This window comes from Salmo salar, chromosome 10 (assembly GCF_965601325.2).
Source record: "Salmo salar chromosome 10, fSalSal1, whole genome shotgun sequence".
Taxonomy (NCBI): domain Eukaryota; kingdom Metazoa; phylum Chordata; class Actinopteri; order Salmoniformes; family Salmonidae; genus Salmo; species Salmo salar.
The window spans coordinates 67172501-67189793 of record NC_138300.1 but is presented as its reverse complement, the minus strand read 5'-3'; the positions used below and the strand labels follow the sequence as shown (position 1 = coordinate 67189793).

The window sequence follows — 17293 nt, the reverse complement described above, 5'->3', positions numbered from 1 at the left end:
TCTGACTCTCTGTAAGGGAAAAAGAGTACAGAGCAGCACACCATCAATCAAGAATACGCTAATGTCTTCTGACAAAAGCACTAAAACCCTGGGTCCCTTTACAAGAAAAAGTATTCACTTCAACTGACAAACTTTTCCATCTTCCTGTATGGATCTTCAATTTACCATTTCCTCCTTTTTCTCTGCGATATTCAATACCGGCAGCTCTCTCCCAAGCCACCTGACTGACTGAGCAAGGGGAGGGGGTTCCATGCAGCTCTGCTCTCTTGGTGGGACATTCCCCATATAGACCCAACCGTTTCCATCCATTCACCTTTCTCCCTCTCCCTCTCTTTCGCCCGCTCTCTTTCGCACTCCTTTTTTTCTGTCACCAATTGAGGCATTTTACAATGCCCAAACCCTGACACCACATTCCATAAAACACGAGTGCGTAAATGAAGAAATTGTTGGTATTATTTAAGGTTATTTTGGCACACCAAGGGCTTAAATGCAGGGAAATATTCTGCACTCACACCTAGGCTACACTTGAGACATCTGTGGCACTGTGTTGTGTGGCAAAACTGCACATTTTAGATTGGCCTTTTATTGTCCCCAGCACAAGGTGCACATGTGTAATGATCATGCTATTTAATCAGTTTCTTGATATGCCACACCTGTCAGGTGAATGGATTATCTTGGCAAAGGAGAAATGCTCACTAAATGGGATGTAAACAAATTTTTGCACAAAATTTGAGAGAAATAAGCTTTTTGTGCATATGGGAAATTTCTTTAATGTTTTATTTCAGCTCATGAAACATGGGACCAACACTTTAGATGTTGTGTTTATATTTTTCTTCAGTGTACATTGGAAGATAGAGGAAGATAAATGTTTCTGATGACGTCACCTGGAAACACTTTTGACATTATCTGGGTCTTTGCCTGCACATAGTTGGTTAAAATCACAATGCACAGCAGATGATGTCAAAAGTATTTCTGATGACATCATCAGTGCACATCGTTTTGACTACAAAACACACAAACCTGCCGTTTTCACATATGTTGATGTTGGGGTGGTGCTGGAGATTATGAATATGAAGTTGAGAAGGATAAAGATATTCTCTGGTACTTTTGTATACTTTTTAACCAGTGCCCACGAGCCAAAAGTGGCCCCCGAAAATTGCGTAATACATCACAAATGTGCAGATAAATGCACCTGTCACATCCTGACCAGCAGAGGGAGCAATTGGATTAGTTTTGGTCAGGATGTGGCAGGGTTTTTGTGTGTGTGAATGGTTGTGTTGGTGATTAGGACTCCCAATTGAAGGCAGGTGTGTTGAGTTGCCTTTGATTGGGAGTCCTATATAGGAGTGTGTGTTTTTCTTTGGGGTTGTGGGTAATTGTTTCTTGTTTAGTGTGGTTGCACCTGACAGGACTGTTGGCTGTCAGTTTCCTTGTTTTTGTTCTTGTATAGTGTTCGTTCTAATTAAATTGAAGGATGAATACTAACTCTGCTGCATTTTGGTCCATTTCTGAAGACAGCTGTGACAGAATTACCCACCAAACCAGGACCAAGCAGCAGAGGAACGAGGAGGAAGGATGGACGTGGGCAGAGATAAGGAGGAGCATTTCCAGGGCTATGGAAGAGTTTAGTAAACTCGAGAGGCAGCCCCAATAAAAAAAATTGGGGGGGCACAAGGGCAGTTTTGTGGGGCAAGAATGGAGCCCCAGGCCAGCTCCCCGCACTAGCATGGAGGTGCGTGTCTCCAGGCTGGCACGTCCAGTACCAGCCCCACTCATCAGGCGTCTAGTGTGTCAGCCCAGCCTCGCCAGTCAGGAGTCGCCAGAGCCACCCGCCAGTCAGGAGTCGCCAGAGCCGCCCGCCAGTCAGGAGTCGCCAGAGCCGCCCGCCAGTCAGGAGCCGCCAGAGCCGCCCGTCTGCCCGGAGATGCCAGAGTGGCCCGACTGCCCGGAGATGCCAGAGTGGCCCGACTGCCCGGAGATGCCAGAGTGGCCCGACTGCCCGGAGATGCCAGAGTGGCCCGACTGCCCGGGTCTGCCAGAGTGGCCCGACTGCCCGGGTCTGCCAGAGTGGCCCGACTGCCCGGGTCTGCCAGAGTGGCCCGCCTGTCCTCCGGGTCTGCCTGAGTGGCCCGCCTGTCCTCCGGCCCAGCCCGAGTGGCCCGCCTGTCCTCCGGCCCAGCCCGAGTGGCCCGCCTGTCCTCCGGCCCAGCCCGAGTGGCCCGCCTGTCCTCCGGCCCAGCCCGAGTGGCCCGCCTGTCCTCCGGCCCAGCCCGAGTGGCCCGCCTGTCCTCCGGCCCAGCCCGAGTGGCCCGCCTGTCCTCCGGCCCAGCCCGAGTGGTCCGTCTGCCAGGGTCAGCCCGAGTGGCCCGTCTGCCCGGTGCAGCTATCGGCACCACCGAAGTGGGCGACGCCGAAGGTGGAGAGAGGTCCACGTCCCGCACCTGAGCCACCTCCAGGATAGGTGGGTTGGGGAGGGAGGGTGTAGCACAGTGCCGTCGTTGACGGCAGCCACCCTCCCTTCCCTTCCTTATTGTTTAGGGGTTATTGTTTATTGGTTTTGTTGGGGTATTGGGGATTTTTTGTTGTGTTTTCTTTTTAAGGTGGATTACGGGGTCTGCACCTTGAGGGGGGGGGGGGGGTACTGTTACATCCTGACCAGCAGAGGGAGCAATTGGATTAGTTTTGGTCAGGATGTGGCAGGGTTTTTGTGTGTGTGTGAATGGTTGTGTTGGTGATTAGGACTCCCAATTGAAGGCAGGTGTGTTGAGTTGCCTTTGATTGGGAGTCCTATATAGGAGTGTGTGTTTTTCTTTGGGGTTGTGGGTAATTGTTTCTTGTTTAGTGTGGTTGCACCTGACAGGACTGTTGGCTGTCAGTTTCCTTGTTCTTGTATAGTGTTCGTTCTAATTAAATTGAAGGATGAATACTAACTCTGCTGCATTTTGGTCCATTTCTGACGACAGCTGTGACAGCACCACGTCATTGCTCTCTCTCACTCGACTGTGTCTGCGTCTTGCTAGCTGTCACTCAAATGGCGAGGGGTTGAAGCTCATTGGTTGAAACTCGATTTGATAAAATAGTGCCGCACAGCTTCCATAAAACATGTGCTTTCAAACTAGGGATTTCGTGGCTAATTGAGGTAAGATAGTAATTCTGCTCATAGATTATGCATGTATGAACTACACATTCACACATCCAGCGGGAGGTTAACCTCTCTAGGCTAGGCGGGACGAATTCGTCCCACCTACGTAACAGCCACTGCTATCCTGTGGCGCGATTTTCAAAACCTTAAAAATCCTATTACTTCAATTTCTCAAACATATGACTATTTTACAGCCATTTAAAGATAAGACTCTCGTTAATCTAACCACACTGTCCGATTTCAAAAAGGCTTTACAACGAAAGCAAAACATTAGATTATGTCAGCAGAGTACCAAGCCAGAAATAATCAGACACCCATTTTTCAAGCCAGCATATAATGTCACCAAAACCCAGAAGACAGCTAAATGCAGCACTCACCTTTGATGATCTTCATCAGATGACAACCCTAGGACATTATGTTATACAATACATGCATGTTTTGTTCAATCAAGTTCATATTTATATCAAAAACCAGCTTTTTACATTAGCATGTGACGTTCAGAACTAGCATACCCCCCGCAAACTTCCGGGGAATTCGCTAACATTTTACTAAATTACTCACGATAAACGTTCACAAAAAGCATAACAATTATTTTAAGAATTATAGATACAGACCTCCTCTATGCACTCGATATGTCCGATTTTAAAATAGCTTTTTGGTGAAAGCACATTTTGCAATATTCTAAGTACATAGCCCAGGCATCACGGGCTCGCTATTTAGACACCCGGCAAGTTTAGCACTCACCATAATCATATTTACTATTATAAAAATGTCATTACCTTTTGTTGTCTTCGTCAGAATACACACCCAGGACAGCTACTTCAATAACAAATGTTGGTTTGGTCCAAAATAATCCATCGTTATATCCGAATAGCGGCGTTTTGTTCGTGCGTTCCAGACACTATCCGAAATAGTAAAGAAGTGTCACGCGCTTGGCGCAATTCGTGACAATAAAATTCTAAGTATTCCATTACCGTACTTCGAAGCATGTCAACCGCTGTTTAAAATCAATTTTTACGACATTTTTCTCGTAGAAAAGCGATAATATTCCGACAGGGAATCTCCTTTTCGGCAAACAGAGGAAAAAATCCCAAAGGCGGGGGCGGTCGGGGTCACGCGCATAAGCTAGTGTCTCTTGATGGGCCACTTGAGAAAGGCGATAATGTGTTTCAGCCTGGGGCTGGAATGACGACATTCTGTTTTTTCCCGGGCTCTGAGCGCCTATGGACGACGTGGGAAGTGTCACGTTAGAGCAGAGATCCTTAGTAAATGATAGAGATGGAAAAGAAGTTCAAGAAATGGTCAGACAGGCCACTTCCTGTAAAGGAATCTCTCAGGTTTTGACCTGCCATTTGAGTTCTGTTATACTCACAGACACCATTCAAACAGTTTTAGAAAATTTAGGGTGTTTTCTATCCATATGTAATAAGTATATGCATATTCTAGTTACTGAGTAGGAGTGGTAACCAGATTAAATCGGGTATGTTTTTTATCCAGCCGTGTCAATGCTGCCCCCTAGCCCTAACAGGTTAAAAAAATACTTACTAGTCGCCAGAGTACCAGAGTATGTCTTTAATTGATATTGGGGAGAAGCTGGACAACTAACTAACATTGCTTATATGTGAATTTAAAGTTTGGAGGAGTCTTTTTATCCTATTCCCCCTGAGAATCTTGTTGCCCAATCTGCTGCCATCACGCTAAATTTGCACACTCCATGGAGAACCATTAATCGCAACAGTATAAATCGTGGGTGAGCCCGTTTGGGAAAAAACTCTAAGGTGTCGGGAACTGAGGCTTTCATCCTGAGTTGTTTGTATTCTAATTCAGCTGTAGACCCAATGCCAGTGATCAAACACACCAAAGCTGTCATCAAGGCAAAGGGTGGCTACTTTGAAGAATCTCAAATATAAAACATAATTATTTTCCTTATTTGTGGCATGTGGTCATGTGAACAGAAATCCAATTTTTTTTTGTTACAGCAACCACATCTACATATTACTGATGTCACAAATGTTCGAATGAGATAATATAATCTATTTTATTTCCCCACTGTCTAACAGAGAGCTACTGCTGGACACAACAGACTGGCCATTCAGGGCCTTCTGCGTCTATAAATAGCAAAGTTGGACAACGGTGTATGAGCAGACCTTTGGCTGAAGGTTGAGAGGGGTCGTGTTGCATCCCCCCCACCCCCCACCGGGGCTGAAGGTTGAGAGGGGTCGTGTTGCACTCCCCCAACCACCCCACCAACCATCCCACCCCCACCCTGCCACCACAAATCTCCCCCTTCTCTCTCTCGGCTTGGGTCTATGGCCTGTCCTGGCCAGGCCCCTCACTAAACATTGGCAGCCTTACAGGGCTATCTCTGCTACTGCAGCAGGTCCCATAGTAGGCTCCAGGATCCAGGGATCAGGGCCAAGGGGGCCCCAAGGAACCTGGTTCAGGCCAGGCTCAGAGAACCTTTCTCTGGACTGATCCATTCTGACTCTGGCCCTCTCATGTCCCCATAACAGAACTGCTCTAGGATACCTCCTGTCTGCTTTAGTACAGCCTCTGTTCCCCCCAAACAATACGCTGGTTCCAGGTCTGCCAAACCCAACTCTTTTTTTCTCAGACACATCCAGACACGCATGCACACACACAGGTACACACACACCGGTTGTCTCTCAGCTCTCCTCTCTCCACAAAGCCACCGATATTCTGACCCCTCTGCTGCTGGTATCCCTGCTAGGGTTCTGGTGGCACAGATCCAATGCAAGTCAATAGTAACTGTATTAGCATTTTCACGGTTCATATCTAAATCATCTATAGGTTACTTCTTTAACCCTCCTGCTGTGTTCTGGTCGAATTGGACCGATTTACAAGTTTTCTCTCTGAAAAAATGTAGTTCATTTAATCTGATTGTTGTAAGGTTCCATGACTTTGTGCACACAGAGCAAACTTTCCCCAATAGAATCTTTCCCCCAAGGGAACCACACCTGTTGGCATTCTCACAAACAATTGCAACATTGTTTCAATAATATATAGAACATTTCTCGCAGCTCTGGTATATGAAGCTTTTTTGAGGCCTTGCTCACAAGTCATTCTGTGGCAGCACAATGACCAAACGATATATTGTATGTGAGGCTCTTGATCATATCTTTGATCATGACACCGTTGAGGAGGAGAGACCAGGAGACTGACAGTGAAGATGCATTAGAGGAGAAAGTGTCAGAAGTTGAAGACAACACAGAATATGATCCAGACCAAGAGACAACCGATGTGGAACAATCCAGCGATGAGGAAGAGGGCCCTGCTGAGGTTGTTGTTACATTCCGGTCAAAGAATGGGAATTTGTCCTGATCTTCATCCCCAGCTGAGAGGAGAGGTCGGCTATCGGCTGAAAATGTTATCAGGATGAGCCAACAAGATACGACATATCCCGGGTGATGACATAACATCCTGCCACTATTTAAACATTTGAAATGGTTTCAAAACAAACGTCCTTGTTAGACTTTGACACAAAGGAGTCTGTGATAAATAGCACAGTATGTTTAATCTGAGCATTTGTTATAGTGAAAATAATCCACACATTATGCTTTTTTTACTCAAAAACTAGTTGTATGAGCTCAGGTCAATGATGCCTACAGGCCATAAATAGCACATAGTTGTTCAAAACGTGTACTGTTCACAAGAACTTAAGTTGATAAAAATATCTAACACAACATTAGGTGATAATATATGTATTATTATGGATTTATAATCAGCTATAATGGGCGGTCATTTTCGACCGGGAACACAGAATTAATTAACATGAAACGAACACATTCAGGAGGGTTAAGTTACACAATCCATTTTTAGACACTTTAAGATGATTTGGACTTTAAGCCTGAAAATGCAAATATAGGTACTATTGTCTTGCATTGGATTTGGGATTAGAAAGTTAGCATTTAAGACAGTGACCAGCTAAACAAAACCAAAGCATGGATTGCTGTCATACCTTGTCCATAGACTGAACAGGGTAAGGACACCTGTTGTTTTGCTAGTCGGAAGATTCTGGATGTTGCTAAATAACCACCTAACTAACTTAAAAACAGTTTGGATGAAACATCAACACCCTATGTAAAATAAGCTAAAACTTTTAAAAAGTGAACTATCCCATGATAATAATAACCCTTTTCCAATGTAAAACATGTTTACTACATTTTCATTTCAACAAGCAATAGCCATCACAAACTTGTCTTGCTGAATGACTATTCATATTAAATGTCCCTGTTTATGAATCTAGTAATAAGATCTGTCACAAGTGGGTCACGTGTTGGCTGATATAGCACTGCTGGAGAAGACTGTTGTGTCTGTATAATGTGTCGGAGGGATCACACTCTATGGAATAACTGCATGAATAGTAGTTATTAGTTACACCTAATTTGAAGGTCCGTTTCCAAACTGCTTCTAAAACAAATTTGGATTAAATGAAGTACATTATTCATAACCCCCTTTAAACAACAAAAACAAATATATAAAATGACGTACATTGATTAATACATAAGTTGCATGAATAACATTTTGTATGTTTAACATTATTAAACATTATTACACATGATTAAATATTACTAAATGGTTAAATGAAATAAGTATTTAATGTATTCAATAATATGTATAACTCTTACAAGTTACTTGAGAGTTGATCTATTTGGAAAAGCATCTGTTGATCTGTCAGTAAATAGAATAATGAGAGCTTTAATTCAATCAGTAAATAAAGAGAACGACAAAAGGGAATATCACTTTCCCTCTCACTTCTCGGGTGCAATTGTCCCTATGTACAAAACAACATCCTAGAGGAACCCTGTCCAGAAGGGAAAAAAAGAAATACGTATGTGCAGTAGATCTGAAAGAACTTGATAGGTAACAAGGTTGTAGCACCACCTTTCCCTCTCATAGGCTAGGTCCATAGATTGCCGCATTGCTTATACCTATCCGGTCCTTTCAGATCTACACAACAAGTGTATCGAGGCCAGGGGCTAGGGGCTGTTTCTGGCCTAGGTCTCTCAGCTGATGGAAACTTCCCTGACACAGGGTTTGTCGGTGGGCAGTAAGCAATCTTCCCCTACCAGGGCTAGAACCAATGGTGACAGGGACTCAAGTTCCTCTCAGGTTGCTCTGCATCATTCTTACCCCCACAGCAGGCTCCCCGGATCAGGGTGTGAGGGTCAGAGGCAGGGGCTGGAGGTATTGGTGGAGGTTTGAGGGGAACGATGGGACGAGGTCTCCCTCTACTGCTGCTGCTGATGTCTAATGTGGCTTTTAGGTTTTAGCAACACTTTACATGACATAGCAATTAACCATTAGCAAGGGGTAAATACAATGTAGCCTAATCAGCTATTTAATGATGTTGTATCAGATACAGTATGTAAATACAAGTTACAGAATACTTGCCACTTAATCCCGTTTTCTCATTTCACATCTGCCCAGACAGAATGGAATTGTATTGACTTTCTGAAATGTGAAAAATGATAAAAAATAAACATTGAACATGCATCAGGCCTATAGAATTTGCCACAATATTGAGAGTCATTGCCAGTGTTTGGGTCAAATTCCAATTTTCCTCATTGAAAAGCAATGAGGAAATGAGATGAGGACAATTGTGTCATTTCAGTTTTCTTCAGGAATTGGCTGAATTCAAATGGAATTGACCCCAACCCTGGTAATCAGTGTAACGAATCATGTAAAGAAGGAAACACTTGTCTGTTGGACTAGGAGGGCTTGCAGGACTTGAGGTATCAGAATGTAGCGATTTTAGGAGGGAAGGGAGAATGTCATCCCAACACATTTTTATTTTACATTTTAGTCATTTAGCAGACCCTCTTATCCAGAGCGGCTTACAGTTAGTGCATTCATGATAGCTAGATGGGACAACCACATTTTTCAGTAGCGTCAGAGCCATTACACCTAAAGATCCCAACCTCTTGACTAGGTCCTAGGTGTTGGCTTATGGTCGCTTCACTACCCCCTTCCTGGTTACAAGAAACGCAGGTGTGAGTACCCCTGTCTACCACTAGAGGGGGATGTCAGCACAGGGATCTCGACACAAATCAGGCTGCAAGTCAGTCAATACCACTGTCTACTGTCAATACACTTCTGAACGCATTTAAAATGGTTGTTTTACAAATTACTTGAGATTAAATTTACAGAGAACAAATAACTAAACATTTGAATTGAAATGAAATGTTTTTGAATGTCATTGTAGGATACACTTTTTTTTTGACAAGATATGTTGTACATTTTCCTTGGTAAATCATTACAAACAAACCACTAAAGATTTCTCCTCAAATCTATCGCCATTCAGTTTTTTTCACCTAGTCAAACAACAAGTTAAAATATTCATCATCAAGTAACAAAAAATGTACTATGACCACATTCTGTATTAGGTCTCATCTCCATGTATGGGCTTTCTGACTAATTTGTTTAAGAGCAACAAGTAATTTGGCAACAGATTCTAATTAAAACACATTTTGCGCTCTTGGTAGTTGTTGTCCCTGGCCACAGATCTAGGATCAGATTGCTCTACCCAATCCTAACCTCTGCTTGGATAACAAAATATTGGACCCTGTTTTAGTGGTTATGAGTGTGTGAAGATTTTTACATCCAGCTTGCCACAGGAGCTGGACATAAAAAAAAGACCCACTATAGAGAATGTTAGCTGCTCCCGTGAGTGGACCTGGGCCTTGTTCGAATACTTTAAAAAATGCGTTCCTCCTAAGTAATCACTGCTTTGACACCATTGGATAGGAGAAAGTAAGGGTTCTACCACACAGCTTCCACCAATCCACATTATGTCAGAGTAGTGATTTACTTTAAGAAAAGTAGGAAGGAACGACATATTTTTAAAGTACAGGGCCATTGTCTTTTCTCCACAGGCTTTTACAGACAGCAATCACAGTAAGACAAACAAGCAGGAATTCCTATCATAGCCACTAGGTGTCAGTCTAAAGATGTGTACATGGGGAGGCCCTCAGTGGATTCTAACCCACCATCACTGGGAATCCACTGACTCATTGTTCAGATGTGTCACTAGTGAATTCGGTTCAATAGATTGAACCAACTGGAGTTAGCCTTTAGATATTTAGAGAACACAGGGGTTGTCTTCTGATTTCCCACACTACCTGTTTGCTCTCCCTAACGGATTTAAAAGCATTGGATTGGTGTTTACATGGGCTAGAAGGAGTATCCACTATATTTCTTACACCAATCCATAATAAATCCAAGAGGGGGAGTAAATGACTACTTTGGAGAGAAGGGTATAGGAAAATGGAACACAACCTAGGACTTAGGCACCTGATTGACAGGGGAATATAGTATATATGTCAATGGCCTATTCCTTTTTTTTAAATTGTATTTATATAACCTTTATTTAACTTGGCAAGTCAGTTAAGAACAAATTCTTATTTATAATGACGGCCTACCCCAGCCAAACCCTAACCTGGACGACACTGGGCCGCCCTATGGGACTCCTAATCACGGCTGGTTGTGATACAGCCTGGAATCAAACCAGGGACTGTAGTGACACCTCTAGCACTGAGATGCAGTGGCTTAGACCACTGCGCCACTCAGGAGCCCAGTGAGTAATAGCCACTAGGGAAACCAGTCTCGAAGGAAGAATACCTCCTCCCATCCTCTCGCCTCCTATCCTCCACTCCCCTCCTTATTGTACTTGATGGATCTCTCTCTCCCTCTCTCTCTCTCTCTCTCTCTCTCTCTCTCTCTCTCTCTCTCTCTCTCTCTCTCTCTCTCTCTCTCTCTCTCTCCTGTTTGGGAACGTACACCCTTTACTCATCCCCACCAATGGCAATGACGTCATCAAAATATGATGCAGAAAGCTGGGGTCATCAGCGCCATATACATCTCTATATGACTGAATGACATATCAGTCTGTGACGTATTACCTTGTCAGAAAATGTTACCCATCTACCAAATGAGAATTATTTAAAGCTAATTATTGCAAACTGACTTAAACGTAGCACTTAGTCCTTAGTCTAGTTGCATGAAAATTATTACAGTTAATAATGATATTATAATAAGTAAGTGCTCATGTTTTGCAGTTATTAGTACTTCAAGATTTTCAATGATGTTATACACTTATTCAGCACACATTGGGGAGAATATTATGAATGTGGTTTTGTTATTCCCATACACTTTAGCTTGCCTGTACTGAAATAATTATGGATGTAAAATATGCATTTTATTTATTTATTTATATATAAGGCATTGCTGATGCTTTCAGGCATCATTGATTGCACCTGTAATGTCACATCATTTCAATGTTTTGATATACATTTGATGTTAAACCAACAACTTGCGATAAAATCAATGAATGTTTAGAATTAAATATTCATGTTGAAATATTCATAAAAAATCTATTCGAAAAGTTTGGTATAATATTCCAAAATGACATCAGCCGTCAGCCAAGTTTTACCTTTGATGGCTGTTAAAATGATTATTTAGATGGGGAATCAATAGGGTAGCATTATCGGAGGACACAGACAGAACATTATAATGATGTACAAACAAAAGTAATTTGTTTAAGAGTCATTGCCATAGTAGAGCCATAGGCACAGTGCACAGTGCATATTCATGTTTTTGATTCAATTGACTTTTGCAGATACAATACTCGATGAATTTGTTGCACAGCTTGTCATAAATTGCTGTGTGATAAAACCTATGGAACTGGGCTGGAAAAAGAAGAGGAAGCTCTTTCTGATCGATGTGTAATATTACACTATAATAGAGTTTGGGTTGCCTTCTGATAACAACAACAATTCGATTTTTTTTCCTGAGGGAACTTCACTTGTCATTGAAATGAAATTGTATGAATTGAAATTGAATTATTTAAATTAATTATATTAATTATTTCAGGTAATTGAGCAAAATAAAGACCTAGTCCATTGTGCAGATCAAATCTTCCATCCAACCACAAGCAACCATGTCCTGCCCTTTACTAGAGTTAGATCATAGACTCACAGGTGATATCAAAGTCCACTTTCACATTGCAGAGATCTGTGTCACTCTGTCTCTACTTTTTTTCTGGCCTCTGCAACACTGGCCAACGGCTCCCACAGTGTCAATGCCAGTTCCATGTCACAAGCTAAGTCAACAGACCCCTTGGCAGCATCCACCTATAGAAGGAAACTAGAAGTGCTTTTTCAACCTGCTGCCTCAGGTGACTGCGGTACTGTTCAGCTGGTATTTACATTGGAATATTTTCACTTCCATTGCCGCCTGATGTTTACGTACGCTTGTAAAAAGTAGTCATTGTACACTCCATTTGTAGCCTACTCTCTCATTTATCCTTTACAATAAAGAATTAAGTGTCTCACTTGGCCAATCAAGGTGTCCCAATTTGCCAGTATTGACTGAAAAAAATTTGGTCTTAGGACAATTTATGTTTGAAGAAGAGTCATCCATTCTGTGTTAAATCATTTTTATTTTATTTTGTATAGTGTATTAAGAGTTCTTAAGCTATTTAGAATGGTATCATGTTGGGGGTTGAGACAATGGGATGATTCTGTAAGGTGTTCCAGAAAGCACATTTTCAGGAAGAGTCCCACTTTACCAATACTAACACTAAATGTGGAAAATGATATCTCTCTCTGTCTCTCTGTCTCTCTGTCTCTCTCTCACACACACACACACTCACACACACACGTTTGCTCGCGCGCACTCTCTTTCGCTCTCTCTCTCTTGCACTTTTCCGTAGAGTGTCGTTGGACCACTTATCTTGACCGCGAGCCCTCTCGGTCGGTTCAGACATGCGCGGGGAGTGGGCATGGAGAAGGGGGGAGGTAAGGGGCGGGTTTTGGTATATAATACTTCTCCCTGAGAACTTTTGCCTGTCGCCTGGTCTTTGGGACAGCCTCTCACTCAACATCTCTATAGCACTCACCAACTGGGAAACTAACTCAACTGCAACCTCTCCAACCAAATAACGCTCAACGTTAGATTACTGCCAACAGACATGGAAACCCAGAAAAGACACGAACACCACTCAGTTTGCCACACCTGCCGGAGAACGGAAAACACAAGAATGAAGGTAATCTATGGAAACCCAACACTTCTTGCTCTTCTGCTTGTTTTATGCACGTAAAACGATCAATATTTCTACATTGCAAAGACATGCGTAATCGAATACGCTGGCTGGGACAACCTCTCTGGGCTTTTACCCTAGCTTGTTTTTTTTTGTGTGTTTGCGCATTTTTGGTGAGAAGGGACAATTTGAGAACGCGTTGAAATAGAAATAACTTGACGAGTTGAGAATGTTGAAGGTGCAGACATTGAAATGGGTTGATTCTTGCATTTAGCTACCTTTCAGTCGGCTACAATACCGACACTTTTTTTAAAGATCCTTACTCTGTCTGGGCACTGTTATGCCGAAACATGATCTTCCCCACTCGCATCTTGTTAGTGCGTCCCTTTGCTGAACTCGGGATAAACAGGAGATACCTCAAAGACCGCTAGGGGGCGAGTCCTGCGGGTGATAGAGCTCCGTCTCCCCGTTACCAGAGGGCGAGCTAGGGGAAATATATGCTGAGTAAAGGGGATTGAGATAGGCTAGTCAATCGGCAACTGTCTTGCAACTTGTTGAGCCGGTTGTGTAAGAGTTCAGCAGAGATATGGTATCTTTTCCCAGAGAGTAAGCAACTCTTCGAGTTGTAACAAGGCGATCACTGATCACTGCGTAAAATACAGCTCAAATACAAAGTAGCACAGAATGAACATGTTTCATTGCGCCGGACTTTTAACTGTAAAAAAAAAAAAAAAAATACTTTTGGTTTACGAATCCATATTGGGTGCATTTCATGACGCCGTAGATTATTTGTGAGAGACGCGGTATATTATTTGTGAGGGTCGATGCAAGATATTGATTAGAAGCTTATTATCTGACGTTTGGGTTTTTGGATTCCGAAATGTATATTTAACCTACATTTCTGAACAGCGGCTATGGAAGGCACCGACGGTTAGCCTACCAGTTTGTATCGTGTGCAGTGAACGTTTGATTTTTTTAGATGTGTTATGTTCTCTCCTCAGGTCAAGATGATGTCTTCGTCAAATCGAGTGCTGGTCATTGCGCTGGCACTTACTCTGTACATCGTTGAAGTGGCCTCGGCAGAAACGCTATGTGGAGGAGAGCTGGTGGACGCGCTGCAGTTCGTCTGTGAAGATAGAGGATTCTATTTCAGTACGTTTCACTTACGCCCCGCTGTAACTTTCATTTAATAGTGTTTTCCCTTTTTATTTTCTGCTGGCTTTCCAAGCACATTGACTGTCTCTCACTCTCGTGTTCCTGTACTGAGAGCACATCTTTGTGTCTGTCACTGTGTGTGGTATGCGTGTGTTCGCTCGCTCTCTTTCTTTCACACACACACACGCACGCACACACACGCAACCAGCTGTGCTTCGCTGCGATGTGTCTGAAGACGAAAGCCTTTGCGATACTACTGAGTGGACGCGTTCTGTTGCTGTAGCCTACCTCAGATTGCATATGAAAGGCCGGCGAGCAGGGAAGGCACACACAACTCAATGCGACACAATGGGCCACTTGTTTACCACGCATTCCGTGGGGGAAAGTAATAGCACCCAAGAGGCATACCAGTCACCTCACCACGAATGTACCCAGGGCTATAGGCAACCACACTGCGTTTGATCTAGATTTGAAGGATTCAATTATTTCGGTTGAGGGAGGATTACTACTGTACTATTATTAATAGCCCTGTTATTGCTCTTCTAGTAGACTTCATCTAGACTATAGCATATAGTAAAAATGATGTGATTGTTATTATTAGCTGACCTAAAATGAATCTGTACAATAACTTGTACATGCAGTTATCAGTATGTAGAACTGAGATGGTTCCTGTCCTCTCTTCCCCGTCTTCTCCTCTCCCCCCTGACACATACAGCAAAAACAAAAGGTGGACAATTTCACTTTTTAAATATTTGTAATCTCCCACCCACTGGCATTGACAAAAAAATCTTTGTGCTGCTGCTTGCTAAGAGAGGTCATTATCCAATTTGGGCCAACATAGATGGGCTCCTCCCCCTCCTCCCTCTGGTTCACCCTTGCTTTTTCTCTCATGTTCCTCTCTTCCTGCAATGAAATACTGGTCTGCCTCTCCTGAGGTTTCTCCAACATTGTGTTGGGGGTGAAGAAGGACTTCAAACAAGGCCGTTATTGATCATGGATAGTACTCCCCTGTGCTAGGTCTTACTTAACCCTCCAACTCTCTCTCTTCTCATACCCCCCCCCTTTCTGTCTCTCTTTTCTCATACCTTTCTCCTCTCATATCTTCTCATTCACTCTTTTCCTTTCTGCCTCCCTTGCATGATCTACCTCTTTGCTGATAGATAATGCAAGGGACTCACACTCTTTGTCTTTAAGTGCATTTCTCTCCATTCTCTCATATCTCTCTGAAAGCGCCCCTCCTTCCCATCTCCTGTCTTTCCCCAGCCTTTCAGATGTACTGTATGTGGACTCCCCCTCCCCCTTCCCTCTGCTGAGTTGGCAAGGGATAAGGTCAAAGGAGAGTGTCCATGTTGTGTGTTTACTCACTCAAATAGTGAGGGTTTCAGATCTATGTGTCTCTTTGTCTGTATTTGGCTATGTGTGTCTCTGTTTCTCTCTTCTTGGCTGTGTGAGTATGTGCTTGGCTGTGTGTCTCTAGTCTCTGTGCTTGGTTATGTCTCTCTGTGCTTGGCTATGTTTTGTCTGCATTCTCCAGTGTGTGAGGAGTATTTACTGCTGTATTTACCCTCTAAAGGACTTCTGGATGGCTTAATTAAATACCCTAACAAGATGACCACTTCCAAAAACAAACACACCAACAAACAAACATCAACTTTTGTCAGAGTTGGGCTCAGATAGCCTTTTATCCTATGTTTGGTCAAAGTGAAGTAGGCCCATTGGATTTGTCAATTGGGGGGAAACATTATGGATTTGATGGATTTGGCCAAACTGCCAACGCTGCTATCTTGATTCACTTTCAGTGTAATTTAATTACAAGTCTCTCCTCTCCTAATGATCTCACTCTCCCTTCCTCTCTCTTTCTGCAGGTAGGCCAACCAGCAGGTCTAACAGCAGACGCTCCCAGAACCGTGGTATCGTGGAGGAGTGTTGTTTCCGTAGCTGTGACCTCAACCTGTTGGAGCAGTACTGTGCCAAACCTGCCAAGTCAGAGAGGGACGTGTCGGCCACCTCTCTACAGATCATTCCCATGGTGCCCACACTCAAACAGGTACGACCTGTATGGGAAAACCAGGAGACCAGCCCTACCTGTCCTCCTCTGTCCTTGACCTGTCCGTATGTGTCCCTATCTATCCCCATATCTCACTTGTCTCCGTTCCATCGCGTGCTGAACCCGTATGCCCCCGTCTGTGGGAGTGGCGATAAAGCCGTTTGAGGGTTGTGTTATCTTGCGAAAATAGTCGGCGGTAAGCAAGTATCTCCTTCCGAGACTGCTGACCGAGGTGGAAAACACCAGGGCCCGAGAGTACATTTGGGTAGAGCGGATAAGGTTCAACTGCAGGTTGGTCACAGCTGGTGAGAAAGTGAGCAGATTAGAAATTGTTGTTGTGAAACGTTACACCTGCCTGTTAGGGTCAGATCCATTCAGCCCCCTTCAAAACAACCCAAACAAAGAACATCAAGTTCCTTTTTTTCAACATTTGCAATGTGCCTCGATTAGTCATGGAACACTAGATGCTCCAAAACGTGCATACATTTGGCACCCTTCGCTGAAACAGCAATAGCTATCTAGCCCTGAGAAACAGTCACTGTGAATCAAGTCAAAAGCGTGCACACGAAAACTTCAAAAGAAGCTGCAGGCTTTTTAACTCTGTGAACAACAACCTCAACTGTGGGCAGCATTCCAAAACTCTTAAATGTCTTCCTCTTCTCATCTCCTGTTCTTTACGACTACCCCCTCAGGGCTGGATAGATAGATATCCCTCCGTTTTGACTTTCAACTGCTGTTTAATGTCAACATCAGTTGGTTGTGAAATAAGGCGGCGATAGGACTATTTAGGACTGCTAATGACTGTTTAAGACCGTTTAGGACTATTTGACTGTTTAGGTATGTTAAAGACTAATGTTACATGTCTACTAGGTGTTGTGAGTGCGAGGGG

General features: G+C 43.4%; 1 protein-coding gene across 1 annotated transcript in view; it reads left to right on the top strand.

Moving 5' to 3' along the window:
* Positions 1–13010: 13010 nt before the first annotated feature.
* igf2b (insulin-like growth factor 2b) overlaps positions 13011–17293 on the top strand; it is a 5229-nt gene continuing 946 nt past the window's right edge. The window contains 3 exon segments of the mRNA NM_001123647.1: positions 13011–13208; positions 14204–14354; positions 16223–16404. Of these exon segments, the coding sequence (NP_001117119.1) occupies positions 13134–13208; positions 14204–14354; positions 16223–16404 (408 nt within the window). The 5' untranslated portion in view covers positions 13011–13133.